Source organism: Tachypleus tridentatus, chromosome 9 (assembly GCF_004210375.1).
Source record: "Tachypleus tridentatus isolate NWPU-2018 chromosome 9, ASM421037v1, whole genome shotgun sequence".
Classification (NCBI taxonomy): domain Eukaryota; kingdom Metazoa; phylum Arthropoda; class Merostomata; order Xiphosura; family Limulidae; genus Tachypleus; species Tachypleus tridentatus.
This window is the reverse complement of record NC_134833.1, coordinates 28,223,455-28,244,019: the sequence shown is the minus strand read 5'-3', so window position 1 is coordinate 28,244,019 and position 20,565 is coordinate 28,223,455. Positions and strand designations below refer to the sequence as shown.

General features: G+C 34.9%; 1 protein-coding gene across 1 annotated transcript in view; it reads right to left on the bottom strand.

The window, feature by feature from the left end:
• Positions 1–14,338: 14,338 nt before the first annotated feature.
• LOC143227051 (epithelial sodium channel subunit gamma-like) overlaps positions 14,339–20,565 on the bottom strand; it is a 40,237-nt gene continuing 34,010 nt past the window's right edge. Inside the window, exons 9-12 of the mRNA XM_076458597.1 lie at positions 20,282–20,333; positions 18,326–18,351; positions 17,121–17,208; positions 14,339–15,261 (exon numbers count right to left, since the gene is read on the bottom strand). Coding sequence (XP_076314712.1) covers positions 15,118–15,261; positions 17,121–17,208; positions 18,326–18,351; positions 20,282–20,333 — 310 coding nt within the window. The 3' untranslated portion in view covers positions 14,339–15,117. The remainder of the gene's footprint in view (positions 15,262–17,120; positions 17,209–18,325; positions 18,352–20,281; positions 20,334–20,565) is intronic.

Below are 20,565 nucleotides of genomic sequence, written 5' to 3'. Positions count from 1 at the left end.
CATCTACACTTATAGATTTGTTTACTTAAATCAAAACTAGCAATAGGTGAGCCAACCACTCATCTACACTTATAGATTTGTTTACTTAAATCAAAACTAGCAATAAGTGAGCCAACCACTCATCCACACTTATCGATTTGTTTACTTAAATCAAAACTAGCAATAGGTGAGCCAACCACTCATCTACACTTATCGATTTGTTTACTTAAATCAAAACTAGCAATAGGTGAGCCAACCACTCATCTACACTTATCGATTTGTTTACTTAAATAAATACTAGCAACAGGTAAGCCAACCACTTATCCACACTTATCGATATGTTTACTTAAATAAATACTAGCAACAGGCAAGCCAACAACTCATCCACACTTATCGATTTGTTTATTAAATAAATATTAGCAACAGGTAAGCTAACCACTCATCTACACTTATAGATTTGTTTATTAAATAAATACTAGCAACGGGTAAGCTAACCACTCATCTACACTTATAGATTTGTTTATTAAATAAATACTAGCAACAGGTAAGCCAACCACTCATCCACACTTAACGATTTGTTTATTAAATAAATACTAGCAATAGGTGAGCCAACCATTCATCCACACTTATCGATTTGTTTATTAAATAAATACTAGCAACAGGTAAGCCAACCACTCATTCACACTTATCGATTTGTTTACTTAAATAAATACTAGCAACAGGTAAGCCAACCATTCATCCACACTTATCGATTTGTTTACTTAAATAAATACTAGCAACAGGTAAGCCAACCACTTATCCACACTTATCGATTTGTTTACTTAAATAAATACTAGCAATAGGTGAGCCAACCACTCATCCACACTTATCGATTTGTTTATTAAATAAATACTAGCAATAGGTGAGCCAACCACTCATCCACACTTATCGATTTGTTTATTAAATAAATACTAGCAACAGGTAAGCCAACCACTCATCCACACGTAACGATTTGTTTACTTAAATAAATACTAGCAACAGGTAAGCCAACCACTCATCCACACTTATCGATTTGTTTACTTAAATAAATACTAGCAACAGGTAAGCCAACCACTCATCCACACTTATCGATTTGTTTACTTAAATAAATACTAGCAACAGGTAAGCCAACCACTTATCCACACTTATAGATTTGTTTACTTAAATCAAAACTAGCAATAGGTGAGCCAACCACTTATCCACACTTATAGATTTGTTTACTTAAATAAATACTAGCAACAGGTGAGCTAACCACTCATCTACACTTATAGATTTGTTTATTAAATAAATACTAGCAACAGGTAAGCCAACCACTCATCCACACTTATCGATTTGTTTACTTAAATAAATACTAGCAACAGGTAAGCCAACCACTCATCTACACTTATAGATTTGTTTACTTAAATCAAAACTAGCAATAGGTGAGCCAACCACTCATCCACACTTATCGATTTGTTTACTTAAATCAAAACTAGCAATAGGTGAGCCAACCACTCATCTACACTTATAGATTTGTTTACTTAAATCAAAACTAGCAATAGGTGAGCCAACCACTCATCTACACTTATAGATTTGTTTACTTAAATCAAAACTAGCAATAAGTGAGCCAACCACTCATCCACACTTATAGATTTGTTTACTTAAATCAAAACTAGCAATAGGTGAGCCAACCACTCATCTACACTTATCGATTTGTTTACTTAAATCAAAACTAGCAATAGGTGAGCCAACCACTCATCCACACTTATCGATTTGTTTACTTAAATCAAAACTAGCAATAGGTGAGCCAACCACTCATCTACACTTATAGATTTGTTTACTTAAATCAAAACTAGCAATAGGTGACCCAACCACTCATCTACACTTATAGATTTGTTTACTTAAATCAAAACTAGCAATAAGTGAGCCAACCACTCATCCACACTTATAGATTTGTTTACTTAAATCAAAACTAGCAATAGGTGAGCCAACCACTCATCTACACTTATCGATTTGTTTACTTAAATCAAAACTAGCAATAGGTGAGCCAACCACTCATCTACACTTATCGATTTGTTTACTTAAATAAATACTAGCAACAGGTAAGCCAACCACTTATCCACACTTATCGATATGTTTACTTAAATAAATACTAGCAACAGGCAAGCCAACCACTCATCCACACTTATCGATTTGTTTATTAAATAAATATTAGCAACAGGTAAGCTAACCACTCATCTACACTTATAGATTTGTTTATTAAATAAATACTAGCAACGGGTAAGCTAACCACTCATCTACACTTATAGATTTGTTTATTAAATAAATACTAGCAACATGTAAGCTAACCACTCATCTACACTTATAGATTTGTTTATTAAATAAATACTAGCAACAGGTAAGCCAACCACTCATCCACACTTATCGATTTGTTTACTTAAATCAAAACTAGCAGTAGGTGAGCCAACCACTCATCCACACTTATAGATTTGTTTACTTAAATCAAAACTAGCAATAGGTGTGCCAACCACTCATCCACATTTATCGATTTGTTTACTTAAATCAAAACTAGCAATAGGTGAGCCAACCACTCATCTACACTTATAGATTTATTTACTTAAATCAAAACTAGCAATAGGTGAGCCAACCACTCATCCCCACTTATAGATTTGTTTACTTAAATCAAAATTAGCAACAGGTAAGCTAACCACTCATCTACACTTATAGATTTGTTTATTAAATAAATACTAGCAACGGGTAAGCTAACCACTCATCTACACTTATAGATTTGTTTATTAAATAAATACTAGCAACATGTAAGCTAACCACTCATCTACACTTATAGATTTGTTTATTAAATAAATACTAGCAACAGGTAAGCTAACCACTCATCTACACTTATAGATTTGTTTATTAAATAAATACTAGCAACAGGTAAGCTAACCACTCATCTACACTTATAGATTTGTTTATTAAATAAATACTAGCAACAGGTAAGCCAACCACTCATCCACACTTATCGATTTGTTTACTTAAATCAAAACTAGCAATAGGTGAGCCAACCACTCATCCACACTTATAGATTTGTTTACTTAAATCAAAACTAGCAATAGGTGTGCCAACCACTCATCCACATTTATCGATTTGTTTACTTAAAATCAAAACTAGCAATAGGTGAGCCAACCACTCATCTACACTTATAGATTTATTTACTTAAATCAAAACTAGCAATAGGTGAGCCAACCACTCATCCACACTTATAGATTTGTTTACTTAAATCAAAATTAGCAATAGGTGAGCCAACCACTCATCCACACTTATCGATTTGTTTATTAAATAAATACTAGCAACAGGTAAGCTAACCACTCATCTACACTTATCGATTTGTTTATTAAATAAATACTGGCAACAAGATTTGTAGAGTCGCTTCATCAATCTATCAAAATTAAGTAAATTAGTAAAACGTTACTTGAAGGATGTAGGTTTGTTTCAGCGAAAAGCTATTGAAAGAGTTATCTGTGTTCTGTTCACCGGCGAGATTCCAAAAAGTATAATTTTAAAATTGTAATTCCGTGAATCCACAGTTGAACTATGGTTATTTGCAGAGCTGTATTTTTTTTTAAATTAGGCATACGCTGCTAAACCTTATAACAACATTATACTGGTTTTCATGATGGCCTGCAGAGAAAGGAACCACATTTTTGTTTATTATTAAAGGTTACCACTGCAAATCAGGAAACTAATTATGAGTTCTGTGTTTTAGTTGACAGATGTGTTCGTAAATAAATACATGAAACCTGGTAGCAACAATAATTTTCCACCAGTTTTAAATGAAGACCAGAATCATTACGCTTTTAGACTTTTATGTTTTCGGAAGAATGTATAAAAACGTCTGTTTTGAGTTTATTATAAATCACTGAGTGATTGTTTTGATTTTCTACAAATCCGTATAACAACTGTTAGCATTTTGGTATATTTGTATCAAGACAATTCTAGGTCACGATATATTAGAGAGAAAATCTGGTTTTCTGGGATCGGTCTGTGAAATTAAGGTGCTTATAAAACAAAATGGATGAAACTAAATTAATATTTTCGATGCTTTGACTCCTTCTCTTCGTTCAACGTATAGCTAAGATAACACTGCTTTATATACACTTGTGTAGTAACCTGTATCTTCATGTAATTGTACAGTAGATGAATATATGCACACACACAAACACACTTTATGCGTTCACACAAACAAAGTTTCATCCTTATTCGTCTTTATATATTAGCACACACCTCCATATAATACCATGGGAGTCAGTGAAATAGTGCATGCTTTCATTTTGCTGTTTACTGTTAACTGTAGGCAAACATGTAATGCACATATATTTTTAACATATTTATCTTTTACGAATAGTATTTCATTATACAATTATAGACATGTTTCCAAAGTAAACAAGCTGTTCTAATACTGTTGAATGTACTGTTACTAATATCACATGTAACCCTTTTTATCCTGTACGTTTCATGAATTTTGAACATACAAGCAGAATGTCACTCAGTTTGACCTTTTAACTTAATATACGTAATTTGTGAATTTGTTTCGTTGCTAAACATTAAATATGACCCTTCAAAGCACAATCGTTTAGCAACCCCCCCATCAATAAAATACTTAAGAATGAATTAAATTACATCTTCACTATTCTAGAACACGCGTGAACTAATTCGGTATAACTAATTGTTAGAACGATGCAGAAACACGTCTGCACGAGGGCACGGGTTGTCCCTGTGGTAAAGCTCCGGATTTCGGAACAGGCGAACTCATGTTTGAACCATGCGATACCACAAAATATTCTCCTCACTTTAAGCTGTGGCTGTGTTATAAGAGTGATAATCAATACTTCCACGTGGATGGTGGGTGACAGAGTTTCTGTCTCGTTGTCTCTCTGTTCAGTAGTTCAAAATTAGGGATGACCATATAACGTCAGTAGTTTTGCCACAAATGTAATAAAATTTATACCGACATAGATAAATAACTAGAATACACTGTATATACGATAACAATAGCTAAAATTGAATACATAATTTATTAATCTTACTACATGACTATCTTGACATCATCACCACGTGATTTTCATTTAAAATAGAATGTCATGTATATATACAGTACCATGCAAAAATATTTATCTTCGTGTTGCTATCTGAGCTGGCAAACAAGTTGTTGTTTTTTGAATTAAGCACAAAGCTTCACAATGGGCTATCTGTGCTCTGCCCACCACGGGTATCGAAACCTGGTTTTTAGCGTTGTATGTCCGCAGATATACCGCTGAACCACTAGGGGGCTGGCAATCAAGAAACTTTCAAATGGGAGTTCATATTTAGAATTTACACAACCTTCTCCAAACCTAGAAAGCTAAAAACCCTCATATTATTTAATTAAGTTATATTTTCAAAGAAAATTAGAATATTCTCAATTCTATAAGTACTCAAGAGAAGGCAGCTAGTTATCACTCCCCCCGCCAACTCTTGGGCTACTCTTTTACCAACGAATAGTGGGATTGACCGTCACATTATAATGCCCACACGGCTAAAAGAGCAAGCATGTTTGACGCGACGGGGATGAGAACCCGCGATCCTCAGATTACGAATCGCACGCCTTAACACGCTTGGCCATACCGAGCCCTGATGAAAGGTAATTAAACTTGTTAACTAAAATTCTAAAGTAACAGAATAGGCCTAAGTAGACTTTTAACAACAAGAAGAGAACTGTGTGGTGTTTATGGTATAATTATGATCTTTATAGCTTGAAGAACTTGTACATACGTTTAACTTGTTCCGAATATGTATTATTTAATGACAAATGGACTCCGCGCTGTTCATTTATCGTTGAATTTAATAGGTGAAGATTGTTCGATGACGGGATTTTTCACTCTGCGATTCGCATATTACAAAACGAATGCTCTCACGTGATATCATGTCATGCTAGGCCTACTTAAGCTATATTAACCATTCATGTGCAAATTTTTAAAATACCCTTTTAAAATACTTTGGCAATTTTCGAAAATAATAAAAGTGAATAACTAACACAAGTCAACTCAAAGTAATGAAAAAGACAAAACGCCTAAAATAAAACACGTTTTAATATTTAATATTGAGATTTAATATTTTAAAGCCACTCACTCCACACTTTGACACGACTCTTCACTGATCCAGTGTTTAAAAGGACAAAGAAAAAATTTGTTCTTGTCTGTTTTAGAGCAAGACCACATTGGACTATGCTAAGTCAACTGCGGAGAACCAAACCCCGAATTTTAATGCTGTAAGCCCCCAGACTCACTACTGTAACACAAATGTCGTGCATAATCATGTAGTAACAAATGTTTTAATGCCTTTTTTTAATTAAATGTTGATAGTAGCCATTTCAACAAAACTGCCTGAAAATCATCTTTGCAGCAATATAATGGTCTACTGATATATTATTCTGAACCAAAATTTTGTTCTTGTCCATAAAAATAAATGTTGTGTGACAAAATTTCTTAAAATTTTCATCAAACTTTTAGCGTTTCCTTCGTGATATTCTGCAGTCATTTTGTAAAATTAAATTTCGGGAATTTCTAAGTTGTCAAAACGTATTCCTCAAAAACCTCGTAAAAAGTTCAGAAGTTTCAAACCAACCTAGTTTAGAACCAGAAATTGCACAGTTAATATATTTAGCAGCCATCTTGAATTTTGAAATTCAAGTTAAAAATTCGGCTTGACAACAGCGAATATCGTAATCAGCGAGATAAAATTGCCCAGCAACACCTATTGACAGCTTATTACATAACTTGCTTCTTGTGTCATATTTTTTAAGAATGCTGCCTGGACTACAAACTTCAGAGCAATCGCTTACGACTATTGTTTCAACGTGCAAGTATCTCTGTATGACGTCAGTGAATGAATATTAACTGCGTTATCTTTTGACAAGTGCTATCACATTGAAACGAAAGAAAACAAGCAAACCAAGTAATAAATGTTACTTTCAACTACGCAGGCATCAAACAATCTATCGCTATAAGTGAACTTTTAAGTGCTAATTAAAACCCATAACCTGGCATGGCCAGGTGGTTAAGGCACTCGACTCGTTATTCGCGGGTTCAAATCCCCGTTCCACCTTTCAGCCGTGTTGGCGTTATAATGTGAAGGTCAATCCCACTATTCGTTGGTAAAAGAGTAGTCCAATAGTTGGCGGTGGATGGTGATTGCTAGCTGCCTTCCCTGTAGTCTTACACTGCAAAATTAGGGGCAGCTAGCGCAGATAGCCCTCGAGTAGCTTTGCGCGAAATTCAAAAACTAACAAACACAATATCCAATAATTGTCTGCTTTTAATTCTCTTATAATAAAAAACTAAACAATCATAAAATATTCATTCACAGAATAAACTAATTAATAACATCTACAGTAAAGAGTCTTTTATATCATAATAGATGACTTTTAGTGATAGTTTTGCGTGAAATGCAACAAACAAACAAACAATGTCAGATTCTTTTAGACAGTGAATAAAAGTAGGCACATTAGTTCCATACATACCGAATTATAGTTTGCAATTTATAGATTTTTTTTTTTTTTGTATAGAATTAAGCACAAAGCTAAACAATGGGTTATTTGTGCTTTACTCACCACAGGGACACTCTGAAAATTGTAGGTAGTATAGACATGAGACAGTTTCTTGTCTCTGCTTTTTGGTAATAATTATGAGCTAATTTGCACGGTCTTTCTTTAAGAAGAAGGATATTGCCCGCTTCAGTAAATAGTTAACAGGGGCATATATTGGGAACCTGAGGACTAATACAAAGACCCTGTTTTATTGAAGATGCAACTTCTTGAGAACATTGTTTGACATTGTTAGTACCCGATTCTGTGGTTGGTTGTGTGTATGATTTATAAGCTATTTTACTGTTTATATCATTTAGTTTTTAACTTAACTTTTCCTCACTTATTAAAAATGTTTGTTTAAGCTGTAACGGAAAATTATATTTTGGCTTTTGAGCAGTTTTAAAAGGACCCGCCAGTCGTTACAACAATTCGTTGTAACATTTAATGATTTTTGTACGTGATCTGTAGCTAACAAGGAACACTCCAAATAGCAATATCATTAACATATTGAATGGAATAAGTGTATGTTATTTCAGGAAATGGGATGTTGTCAAAGATAAAAGTGTTTTTGTGTTTTTCTTATAGCAAAGCCATAAAGGGCTATCTGCTCAGCCCACCGAAAAGATAAAAGAGTGGGAGCATAACACAGTTTCCGGTACTCCAGCTATAATATTAAGTGTTTTGGAGGTAGTGTCGTAAATTTTTACTGCAGCTATGCTCTTGATTAAGAAGTTTGAAATCCATCCTGTTACTGTTCGATTAATGTTCATTGTGTTAAGTCTGTACCTTATGACATTGTGCCAGACACCATCAAAGGTTTTACGCACGTCCAGGAAGACCGCAATCGTGGCTTGATTGTTGTTACATCATCTGTAAATAACTTCTGTGAGACGGTCATATTTTTTGTTGTTCTTTCTGAACGGATACTAGATATTTTAAAGGAGGTTTGTTTGTTTGTTTTTGAATTTCGCACAAAGCTACTCGAGGGCTATCTGTGCTAGCCGTCCCTACTTTAGCAGTGTAACACAAGAGGGAAGGCAGCTACTTATCACTACCCACCGACAACTCTTTTACCAACGAATAGTGGGATTGACCGTAACATTATAACGCCCCCACGGCTGAAAGGACAAGCATGTTTGGCGCGACGGGGATGCGAACCCGCGACCCTCAGATTACGAGTCGCACGCCTTAACGCGCTTGGCCATGCCGGCCCTTTAAAGGAGGTCGATGGTTTCGTAGCAGCGAAAGGTTTTTTGAGATAATTATGTTTTCCACCAGTTTCCCTACACAGCTAAGGAGATCAAAGAGTTCAAAGTTTTGTGGGTTGGATATAATTGTAAAGACTTTGGAAGTAAGTGTTATTATTACAGTTTTCGAGGTCGTTAGAAAGTATCCAAATGATGATAGGTTCATTAGGTTAGTGACGTAAATAAGGAGGTTTATCGAGGCTTTCTTTAATATTATATTTGGAATCCCATCATGCCCAGCGTGGAGTTTATGAGCGAATGTATCTTGGCCTTTACTTCGGCTTTAGTTATTTGCAGTTTAAAATATCATTGTAATTTGATCATATATTGTCATATGCGCTGTGTATCGAGAAGCTAGGAGTATTTTAATATGCGTTGTTTCCAACTGGTTGCTGACTGCTTGTTAATTTGATGGGTTAAATATGGGGGAATGAGTGTTACTAAATGTTGTTTAAAAGTAATCCGCTGGGGGATTCCCTTTCTGCTTCTGTTGTAGTGTTTTCAGGGGAGCTGGGATCTTTATGCCCAATGCCTAATTTAATTTAGATGTGGGGGGAACCAGAATATCACTCTTAAGTATTTCTGCAGTAAGTTTGTTGTTATAAAGTTTAATGTTTGCGTCACGGGAGGCTAGAAATAATTTGCTGAGACGACAGGGATTTAGAACTATATTATACAGTTCAGATATAAGTTTCTATAATTATATGAGCATTTCCGAGAGGCCATGGGGATTATGGTGTTTGTAGCAATGGTAAGAGCTTTAGAAATTTCGTCAGAGTAATTTTCCAGTTTGGTTTATTTTCTTTGGTGATTTCAACGGGTGGTAGGAGAGTCCCAACTACGCTGCCCCTTCTGGTGACGGGTGGTCTTATGGTGGTGTCTGACCGTTGATTTCAAGTAAGAAATAAATCTGAAGTAATCGTTAGAAATCTGTGTGGTCTTGAAATTTCCGGATTTAGATAATAAATGTGAGGGGATTGTGACATAGTCTATGATCTCGTAAGTGTCATTGACTTAATTGTATCGTGTTGGTGACTTATTGTTGATAAAATACGTGTTGCTATTTTCAATAAGTGTGTGTAATGTTTTGCATTTAGTCAGTGTGGCCGCTTTGACAATCCTTGTGAAGGGCGTAGAAACCTCAAGGATTGTAGCTTGTGGGCGTCTATTCATGCTTGTACAAAGCCTGTGTCATGATTTTTGAACGGGACTAATAGATGACTCCTGTTGAGATGTTAGTTGTATTGTTAAATGTTACGCTTTCATTCACAGTTGATATAAAAACTTGCTAATTTGATGTGATTTTTGAAAGGTAAATGGTGGTAATTATGGTATAAATACAGAGTAAGACTTAAATTCTGGTGTCAGTGATGTCGAGAAACCCACTTGTTGAGAAATATATATACAAAAGCGGCTCGTTTGGGTTGAGAAAATATTTTACATAGAAGAGCGAACAACGTTTCGACCTTCTTCGGTCATCGTCAGGTTCACAAAGAAAGAGGTAACTGACCGGAAGCTGACCACATGTTTGAAAGGGGTTGTGTAACTGAGTGTCGGAATGTAGAGGGCGGTGTTGGATGTTTGAATATATAATTTTATTTATTTTATTATATTAATATAGGTATAAAGGCGTTCATTTATATCGGTTTATTTTGGGTTTAAGTTGTTGTATAAGTAAGGCTTCTTTAATTTTGCGTTTGTTTATGTTTGTTTTTTTATTTAGTATTTGAGTGTTTTCTATGGTTATGTTGTGTTTATTTGACTTGCAGTGTTCGAAAACGTGTGAAGGTGACTTTTTATGTTCTTTGAATCTGGTTTCCATTTTTCTACTTGTTTCTCCAATATAGAAGTCGTGGCAGTTATCACATTGTATTTTGTAAATAATGTTGGTGTGGTGTTTGTCAGTGTAGTTTTACATAGTATAGACCTCAGTTTTGTGCCTGGTTTTTGAATAAATTTGGTATTAACTGGAATGTCATATTTTGTTACTAATTTTTGCCAAATGTTGGTTATTTGTTTGCTGATGTCAGGAATATATGGTATACAGCAGTATATGGTTTCGTGATTTTTTGATTCGTGAGATATATTTACTTTAGTTGGTTGATTTTGCTTTCTGTCTAGGTGTGTGCGTATAATGTTTTCTATGGTTTGTGGAGGAAACTTATTGATGTTGATGAAGTATTGTTTTATTTTGTCTAATTCATCGTTAATTTTATCTGGTGAGCATAGTTTTATGGCTGTGTTTATTTGGTTTCTTAGTATGTTGAGTTTTTGTTTTGTTTCATGTGCTGAGTTCCAAGGAATGTATAGTCCAGTATGGGTGATTTTTCGGTGGATTTCTGTTTTGAATTGTGTGTCGGTTCTTGTAATTTTGAGGTTAAGAAATGATATTTGATTGCTTTCTTCCTGTTCACATGTGAAGTTAATGTTGGGATGTATAGAGTTAATGTGATTGAAAAAATTAAGTATGTGTTCTGTAGATTTGAATCCCGCAACCGTGTCATCTACATATCTGTACCAGTATAGTGGTGGATGTAATGATGTGTTAATTGCTTGTGTTTCAACTTGTGTCATAAAAATATTGGCTAGAACTGGTGATACTGGGTTGCCCATGCTTAGGCCATTTGTTTGTATATAGTTTTGGTTGTTGAACATGAAGTTTGTCTTTATCGTGGTGAATTCTATTAGGGTTGCTAACTGGTTACTGGGAATTTCTATGGTTGGGTTAGGGTCTCGGATATAGAGTTCTAAGGCTATCTTGCAGGCTTCAGTGGTTAGAACTTTTTGTAAAGAGGGATATAACATCGAAACTGGCCATTAAGGCTTTATGATTAAGTTGATTTAGATTAGACTTGAAATTAAAAGAGTCTTTGATGAATGAGCTGGCTGATGTTACATATTTGGAGAATACCCATGCTATGTATTTACCAAGATTGTAATTAAACGATTCATATGTGGACATTATTGGTCGTAATGGACAATCTGGTTTATGAGGCTTGGGGATGCCGTATATTTGTGGTGTGCGTGAGTCGGTTTTACGTAGGTAGGAATAAAGTGTTTGTGAAATTGTGTTGGCTTTTTTCATTTGTAGTAGTAATTTGTTCAGTTGCGTCTCGTGTTTCTTTGTTGGATTTGTGTGTATTGGTTTAAATTTGTTCGTGTCTGATAGGATGTTATTCACCAGATAAAACTAGTATTTTTTACATGATGAAATTTTCCACAAATATTAAAAGGATGTAAAATTTAACCCTCTGTACTATTTATGATCCCTCCAGGGACACAGTCTTTAGAAAGATCCCTCCAGGGACACAGTCTTTAGAAAGCTCCCTCCAGGAACACAGTCTTTAGAAAGCTTGACTTCACAAAGAAACAATACACTCTGTATTTTATATATCATAACGTGTATCATAGTTGTGTTAGACAGAAAACAAAATGTTAAATAAATTTTTAGTTAAATAGTTATATGCTTTTTAACTGAAGTAACAATTCTATTATTATTGTTTTTAATACAGTGGCAACACATATAATATTTTTAACTATAATGTTTTTATTGTTGGCATTCACACATGGGTAGATCAGTTGATATTCAACCAAAAATATTTAAGTGAGGCATTTTTGTCTCAGAAAATTAAGAATTATGGAGAAAACTCAAATTTAAGTTGAAGTTGAGGGAGTTAGGTTAGGGTTGGTGCATGAAGGCCCATACAAATGAACAAAAACAACAGTTCACTGAGGGCTATTTTCATCTGTATAAATAAACGTCAATACGTGTGTGTTTCCTGTACGTTTCTACATTTCTTGATCGATCAGCGCCAAACTTAAGACTGTGATACAAGATACCATGAGGAGGGTTGGACACTCCACCTAATTTCATATTTAATTTCGGAAAAAACTACCAAATCAAGCCAATTTGACCCAGTGATACAGAATGCCATGAGGGTGATCGGACACCCCACCTAGTTTCATATCTAATACGGAAAAACTACCAAGTCAAATCAACTTGACACAGTGATATAGGATGACATGAGGCAGGTCATGAGAGTGGTTGGAGCCCCATCTAATTTTATTTTGATACAATTTTTGAAAACAGTTTGTCTTTCTTTTCATTATTGTTACTTTTATGTATTTTTATTATACTTTTGATGTTTATTATGTTAAGAAAAAATAGAAGCACAATTTACTACCCTTTGTTACAAACGAGTTTTTATTTTATCCGTCCAACGGACGTGTACTACAGTTAGTATTTGTGTATACATATACACGCATTTCTTGTGTAAGTTCGACTTCGCAGATGGCACTGTTGTCTTCTGTCATATGAAATAGGCGTTATCGATGTACAGCGTTGTTTGTTGTTTCTTAAACCTACACAAAGGGCTATCGTGCTCTGCCCACCGTAGATATCGATACTAGGTTTATAGCAGACATACTATTGTGTCACTTGGTGGCCAGTGCACAACACTTACAATTAGGTATTATTTCAACTTAAGACATATAAATGATTTATTAAAACATAATAATGTAGTCAATAGCAAACTAAACTTTTCCACAGCATATGTTTCATGACTTAGATATATAGAGAAAATATATTATCCCAACACAACGTCACTCATTCATATAAAATATATTTTGTTTTCAAATATCAATTTTGAAAATGAGCTATATCTCTCATACTTAAACTAAGATACATTTAAACATTTTGTGTGTGTGTGTACCTTCATTCTCCAGTCCTTATAGCTGGCCAGGTGGTTAGAGCACTAAAATCGTAATCGATCCGGTATGGGCAGATGGTTAAAGCATTCAACTCCTAATCTGAGGGTCTCGGGTTCAAATCCCCGTCACATCAAACATACTCGCCCTTTCAGCTGTGGGAATATTATAATGTGACAGTCAATCCCACTATTCGTTGGTAAAAGAGTAGCCTCAGGGTTGGCGGTGGGTGGTGATAACTAGCTGCCTTCCCTCAGGTCTTACACTGCCAAATTAGGGACGGCTAGCGCAGATAGTCCTCCAGTAGCTTTGCGCTTAATTCAAAACAACCAACCGAATCATAATCTGAAGGTCGCGGGTTGGAGTACTTCTCTCACAAACATGTTTGCCCTTTTAGCCATGGGGGAGTTATTACGTTACGATCAATCCCGCTACTCTCCAGTAAAATAGTAGCCTAAACGTTTGCGGTGGGTGGTGATGACTAGCAGATAACTCTCGTGTAGCTCTGCGCGGAATTCAAAAAACAAAGAAACAAATTTGTAACGACAAATTTATCTAACAGTGTAAGACTAGAGGAAAGGCAGCTTCTCATCACCACCCACCGCCAACTCTTGTGCTACTCTTTTACCAACGAATAATGGGATTGATCGTCACATTGTAACGCCCCCAAGGCTGGGAGTGCGAATTGTACTTCTAATAGATTTAAAAAGAGGTTTTAAAAATTTGTTACGAAACAAATATATATGTAAAATTTTTTATTACTCAAAAATCAAACTACACAACTCCAAGGAATATTTATTATAACACCGATAGATGAAGCAGAACGTGGTCTTAATTTTATTCGTAAAAGACTGTTTATTAAAATATTTGTTAAACAATTATGTCGTACTAACTGTCTTTTTCAGGCTGTCATATCCAATATCAGATTGTTTTTAGTAGCAATAAAAACAGTCTAAGAAATTTATTTTCAAAATATGTCTCATCACATTAATAGCTTTAAATGTTTTGAAAGTAGAGAAAGTAGAGGGATTTTGACGTTCAAATCGGGAACTTTTGCTATTCCTACTTGCGTGGTTAAATGTGAAACCCAATAAAAAATCAAATTGGTCATGTCTCTATATTGTTTTAACTGTGTCGAAGTATTATGTTAGGAGGCGTAATCCAGCTCGACTACTTTTAAAAACAATTATGTGGTTTAACTTGTCGAGACTTTATTTGAATAACGGTTTCAAGCAAAAGACTGATCTGTCTTTTTACTGGAATCTCACTCCAATTTCTCAAAAACCGCTTTCTCTAGTGACCCATTGATGAATCAAAATGGCTTACATGGTTTCTTGTAGTTTTGAACATAAAAGAACAAACATTTTTAAAAAGTCCATTAGTTAACATTTCTGTGGATAAAACATAATTGTGGTGTTATATCTATAGGCATGATTGTGTAATAACCTACCACACGTTTTCAGGTGTTTGTTTAAACAAGCAGCAACGTATCAAACGTTGGAAAATATATTCAAACCAGACAAAAAGGACGCTAATGTCACATGATATTTTCAAAGTTGATAGTGACTAGTTTGAAGAAGTAGGAGTTACTTTGTTTAAAGCAGTGTGTATTTTACCAATGAGAGACATGATGAACTGGAAACAGCTATTTAATGAGACTCCAAGCCACATTCCCATTTGTCCACCAAGATTAGCATAGATGTCTTGAATCTGTAAAACATAATTACGGTATTTATCTAAACGAGAGCAATTACTTTGACAGATATGAATGTCGCTAAAACCAATAACACAGGCCTGCGATGTTTGTTTTTTTTATCCTGAAATATTTACATGTTCAACACCAATTTCTGTACGCTGAGTCCGAAAATAATATCCATTTTTCTCCACCACGTGCAGATTTTTCTCAAAACGTTACATGTACTTTTACATTAGTGAATCATTGTCATTGAAAACGGGTCACATTTTGTTATACTTCACATGTTGACAACTACTGGCTACAGATTTCTCTAGACCAATCGAGACGTGAGAGTCATATTGATTGTTCTACAACCTAGACATCAAACATGATAATAAAAAAGGTGTTTATTGTGGTAAGCAAAATAATAATTTGATCTAAGTAAGGGTTTTTTCTTCCGGATTTGTAAAAAAAATCCTGACGTGACAGAAATAAAGAATACTATTTTTGAAATCTATATAGCTGAATTATGGAAAATTCGTTATGAATTCACAGGCCTGTGTAATTAGAGATATTCACCGTTAAGTAGTATATAACTCGGTATAGTAATAAAAACATAACTCATTTGTATGCTGAAAGTTTGCCTTTTAGCAAGTCTAGAAGATATTTAATTCGATGTATCTTTAAAACTCAGCTGTCAACACAAATATGTAAATAAATGTTCAGGTAGGTTTAACATCGACTAGTACAATTCATCCTTCATTCCACTCCCTTTCCCGCTTGAATCTTACAATGCAACAATTCGGAATTCGATTACTCATTGTGCAGATCTATGCTAAAACAACAACAAAAAATGTTTGCTCACTTTACACTGAACTGCACATCACTTGAAAATATTTATACTCTTGGACTATTTTTGAGCAACTGGTGCATTTTCATAAAGTCAAATTTTATTCAAAATAATGTTCAGAATATTCATAATTTTAGCATTAAATGATATTTATGAAGTCTCCCTCCTAAAGTAAAACTTAGAAATTGAAAACTGTTCTACAGAATCACTCAGAATTCAGGTCCGTATGTGTGTTCTTATAGCAAATCCACATCGGACTATCTGCTGAGTCCACCGAGGGAGATAAAATGCCTGATTTTAAAGTTGTAAATCCGTAGACTTATCGCTGTACCAGCTGGTAACCCGTAGACTTATCGCTGTACCAGCTGGGAACCCGTAGACTTATCGCTGTACCAGTTGGTAACCCGTAGACTTATTGCTGTACCAGCTGGTAACCCATATGGATGTAGATGAAAAGTAATGAATTACAACATCACAGACTACAAAGTACAGAACAAAGACTAGTTTGTAACCAATTCAACGTGTTCAGAAGTGAATCCACTAGAAGGTTGAACAATACGTTTCGCCACAGGGCATCACACATGCTCAACTATCATAATGTTATGTAGAACGCAAAATTTATGTGTATAATAAATCTCAAGAGGACATTCCTTTGAAAATGCTGAATTATCCAACTAATGTTTGCGTATAAAACATTATGAAATGATACTGCGTTACATATATTAAATTATTTATAATTAAGACAAAACAAAATCGAATCAAACCATAGGAACCCATTGGTTTAGTCGGGTTTACAGCCCGACTGAAAGTTTGACGTTTGGTTTACTAATACCATCATCACAAATCCTCACTACTACAAACATAAACACGTATTATAGTAGCTCTACTAATATTTCAGTGTTTCACATCCCTATAAAACACCTACAGACTAATCATCAACTGTTTCTTAGCCCGTCAATTAGCTTGAGAAAAACCAAATAAATGAAACCAACGTCTGATGGCCATACCTTGTAACAGCAATTGGTAGTTGTGCCATAAACTTACCTTATACTTAGGACTGCTAGTGTATATTATGGTCTCTGTTGTTTGGAAATACACTCTCAGTTTGATGTTCTGCATATCCGTCAAACTCCTAATGTGAAAGACAACAATTACAACAGGAATAAAACTTATTTTTTATAAATCGAATGTTACATGTTTCGAACATTACATATGCATAATGATTTTCAGAAAAGTAAACGTTTATTGTTTTAAAAATGAAGCAAGAAAACCTGTTACACCAATCACATGCCATAAGCTGATTTCAAACATCTAGTGAAAAGTATTAGAAAGCTCACGAATCTTGAACTGAACCCAAAGTTCAAGTTGATAACGAGTGTTGAAACATTAAATTTGTTTATTTTTATCCTTCTTCTATATCTGGCTTCCCAGAATGACAATCTACATCTGGATCAGACGCAGCAGTACTTCAAAATGTCCAACTATAAGTTCCTCAGAAGTAAAGCTTTAAACGTTTACTTTTCTAACAAGCATGTCTGAGAGTTGTTCAAAGTTTCTAATCTAGATTTCAAAGGTTTATGGTAAAACTATAATACAAAACAAATTAAGACATTAAAAAAAGTGAAATACTTATAAACTTAAAGTAAAGATGTCCGTAGAAGATAGTTTTTACCGTGTACGACGTTGAATAGTGATAGATTAGTATCTGGAGCTAAACTAGCACTATTTTTTTTATCGAAATAAAACTTCTGCTCATGATCATAAACAGAGGAGATTGCCTCTCTTTAGATGATCTATGAATCTCATTATTGTACATAATCAATTAGGCGCAAAACGAATAATTCAGAATTTCTTTATAGAAAAACTAACCTCCTATAGGGATTAGTAAAACAGTTTGGGTCTAGCACGTGAACAATACATTAAATATCTGCATGGTTGATTGGCATAAAGTTCGTTTTTTTTATTTTACGTTTTCGGTTAAAGTATTTGTACTAGTAATCAACGGTTAGTGTGTAAAATCCATCAGTCACATAATTTTAATTATTCGAAGCTCGTGTTGTGTCACGCTAGTGTAACAATACATTTTCAAAGTTTGATTACAACTCTTTTATTAAGAACGTTAACTGCATGAACGTTTATGTTTTTACTGAACTTCGAGTTATCATTTCTAAATTATATTTCTTATTTTTAAGTTTATTTTTAGTAATCGAGCAGGCGCTAGGCCTAAAAAAGCTCGAAATGTCACTTACGAAGATGTTTGAGACGCCACTTCCATCTGTAAAGAAATATACATATACATTAAAACATTTTGTATTTTGAAAGTCCACTCATTAAATGCTAAATACAATTGAATTACAACTCTGATTGTAAGAATAATAAGGAAAACAACAAATAATCTTCTCGAATAATCAACTATTAGGGTTTTGTTTTCGGAATTTCGCACAAAGCTACTCGAGGGCTATCTGTGCTAGCTGTCCCTAATTTAGCAGTGTAAGACTAGAGAGAAGGCAGCTAGTCATCACTACCCACCGTAAACTCTTGGGCTACTCTTTTACCAACGAATAGTGGATTGATCGTTACGTTATAACGCCCCCACGGCTGGGATGGCGAGCATGTTTGGCCCGACGCGGGCGCGAACCCGCGACCCTCGAATTACGAGTCGCACGCCTTACGCGTTTGGCCATGCCAGGCCTAACTATTGGGAAAAAACGTTGTTTGTTAACCTCTTCACGACGTCAATATACTGTATTGAATCACGATCTGTTATTATTGGACAGGTATTTAACGGTTTATTTTGATCAGCGTTTGTTTTTATCACTTTTATCATATCGTGCACAAAATTGACTCCAATAACTTTTATACTCTATTTATTCACGATCTCAGGTATATCGTTAAATAATATGACGCCACTAAGAGTACGAGAAATATGTGATAGAGGGCTGACGCTACAAAATATTGGAAGCACAAAATTCTAGATTATGTCTTAAGACCCGACCTTTATTTATTGAAGATAACAGTTTTATTCGTGACATATAGCATATTAACGTAAGTGCCAACATAAAAACGTCTGAGGACTAGTGCAATTATGGCACATGAAGTTTTACACTAAAGAAAGTTGGATGAATTAAGGTTTGGTTTGTTCTGAATTTCTCACAAAGCTACTCGAGGGCTATCCGTGCTAGCCGTCCCTGATTTAGTTGTGTAAGACTAGAGGGAAGGCAGCTAATCATCACCACCCATCGCTAACTCTTGGGCCACTCTTTTAACAACAAATAGTGGGATTGACCGCCACTTTATAATGCCCCCCACGGCAGAAAGGGCGAGCATGTGACGGGGATTCGAACCCGCGACCTTCAGATTACGAGTCGAATGCCTTAACCCACCGAGCCATGCCGGGACGGATCAGTTATGTAACTTAAACCATAAATATGTTGATAATCTATCTACTTAAGTTATTACGTGGGAAACGAATTATTTTATCTGCCAATAATAATTAAGACAAAAATATAATACTTAAATCTGAGTATTAACAATTCACTAAGATATATAACAAAACAATCAAAACTCTCTCTACATTTTCCTCAGAAGTAATCTATTATGTTTTTCGTCCTTGAATATAAAGGTGTAATAGTATTAATTTACAAATTAAGAATATTATATCGTATTGTTTCAGAAAAGAGAGTGTTTCAAGTAGATCATATATTTATGCGATTTTAAAAATAAATATGGTACAGTTACATTATGTAAATAAATACCATTCTAAAGCTATGGAAACAAAAGCTGTTACGTTTCTTGACAGAAAGGTCCGGCATGGCCAAATGTGTTAAGGCGTTCGACTCGTAATCCGAGGGTCGCGGGTTCGAATCTCGGTCGCACCAAACATGCTCGCCCTTTCAACCGTGGGGGTGTTATAAGTGACGGTCAATCCCACTATTCGTTGGTAAAAAGAGTAGCGCAAGAGTTGGCGGTGGGGGGTGATGACTAGCTGACTTCCCTCTAGTCTTACATTTCTAAATTAGGATCGGCTAGCGCAGATAGCCCTCGTGTAGCTTTTGGCGAAATTCAAATCAAACCAAATTTCCAAATTTGTTAGTATAGAACTCCTCTGTAGGTTCCACGCATCACAGAGTGCGGAAAATCAGTAAACCTGTGTTTAAATATTCATTCGTTGCTAGACATCAATAAATAAGCTGAATTACACCTACCTGATTCATGATTAGACTTGAAGAGGAGATGACCATTTCCAGTCCGTACTCACTGGAACGAGTAAAAGGAGTTATTGTAATTTTAACTTGGAACGTTTTAAGTATAATGAATACTTCAGTGTGACATCGTCTGGTGACAGTAGTGTTTGTTACAAGTATGACTCCATCAACACATTATTCTTTTAGAAAACTAGTACTGCGGAAACTTTACTAATTCAAACATTTTATCACAAGAAATTATTCATGCTTAACAAATATATTGTGTACTTAAACATCTGGTCTTT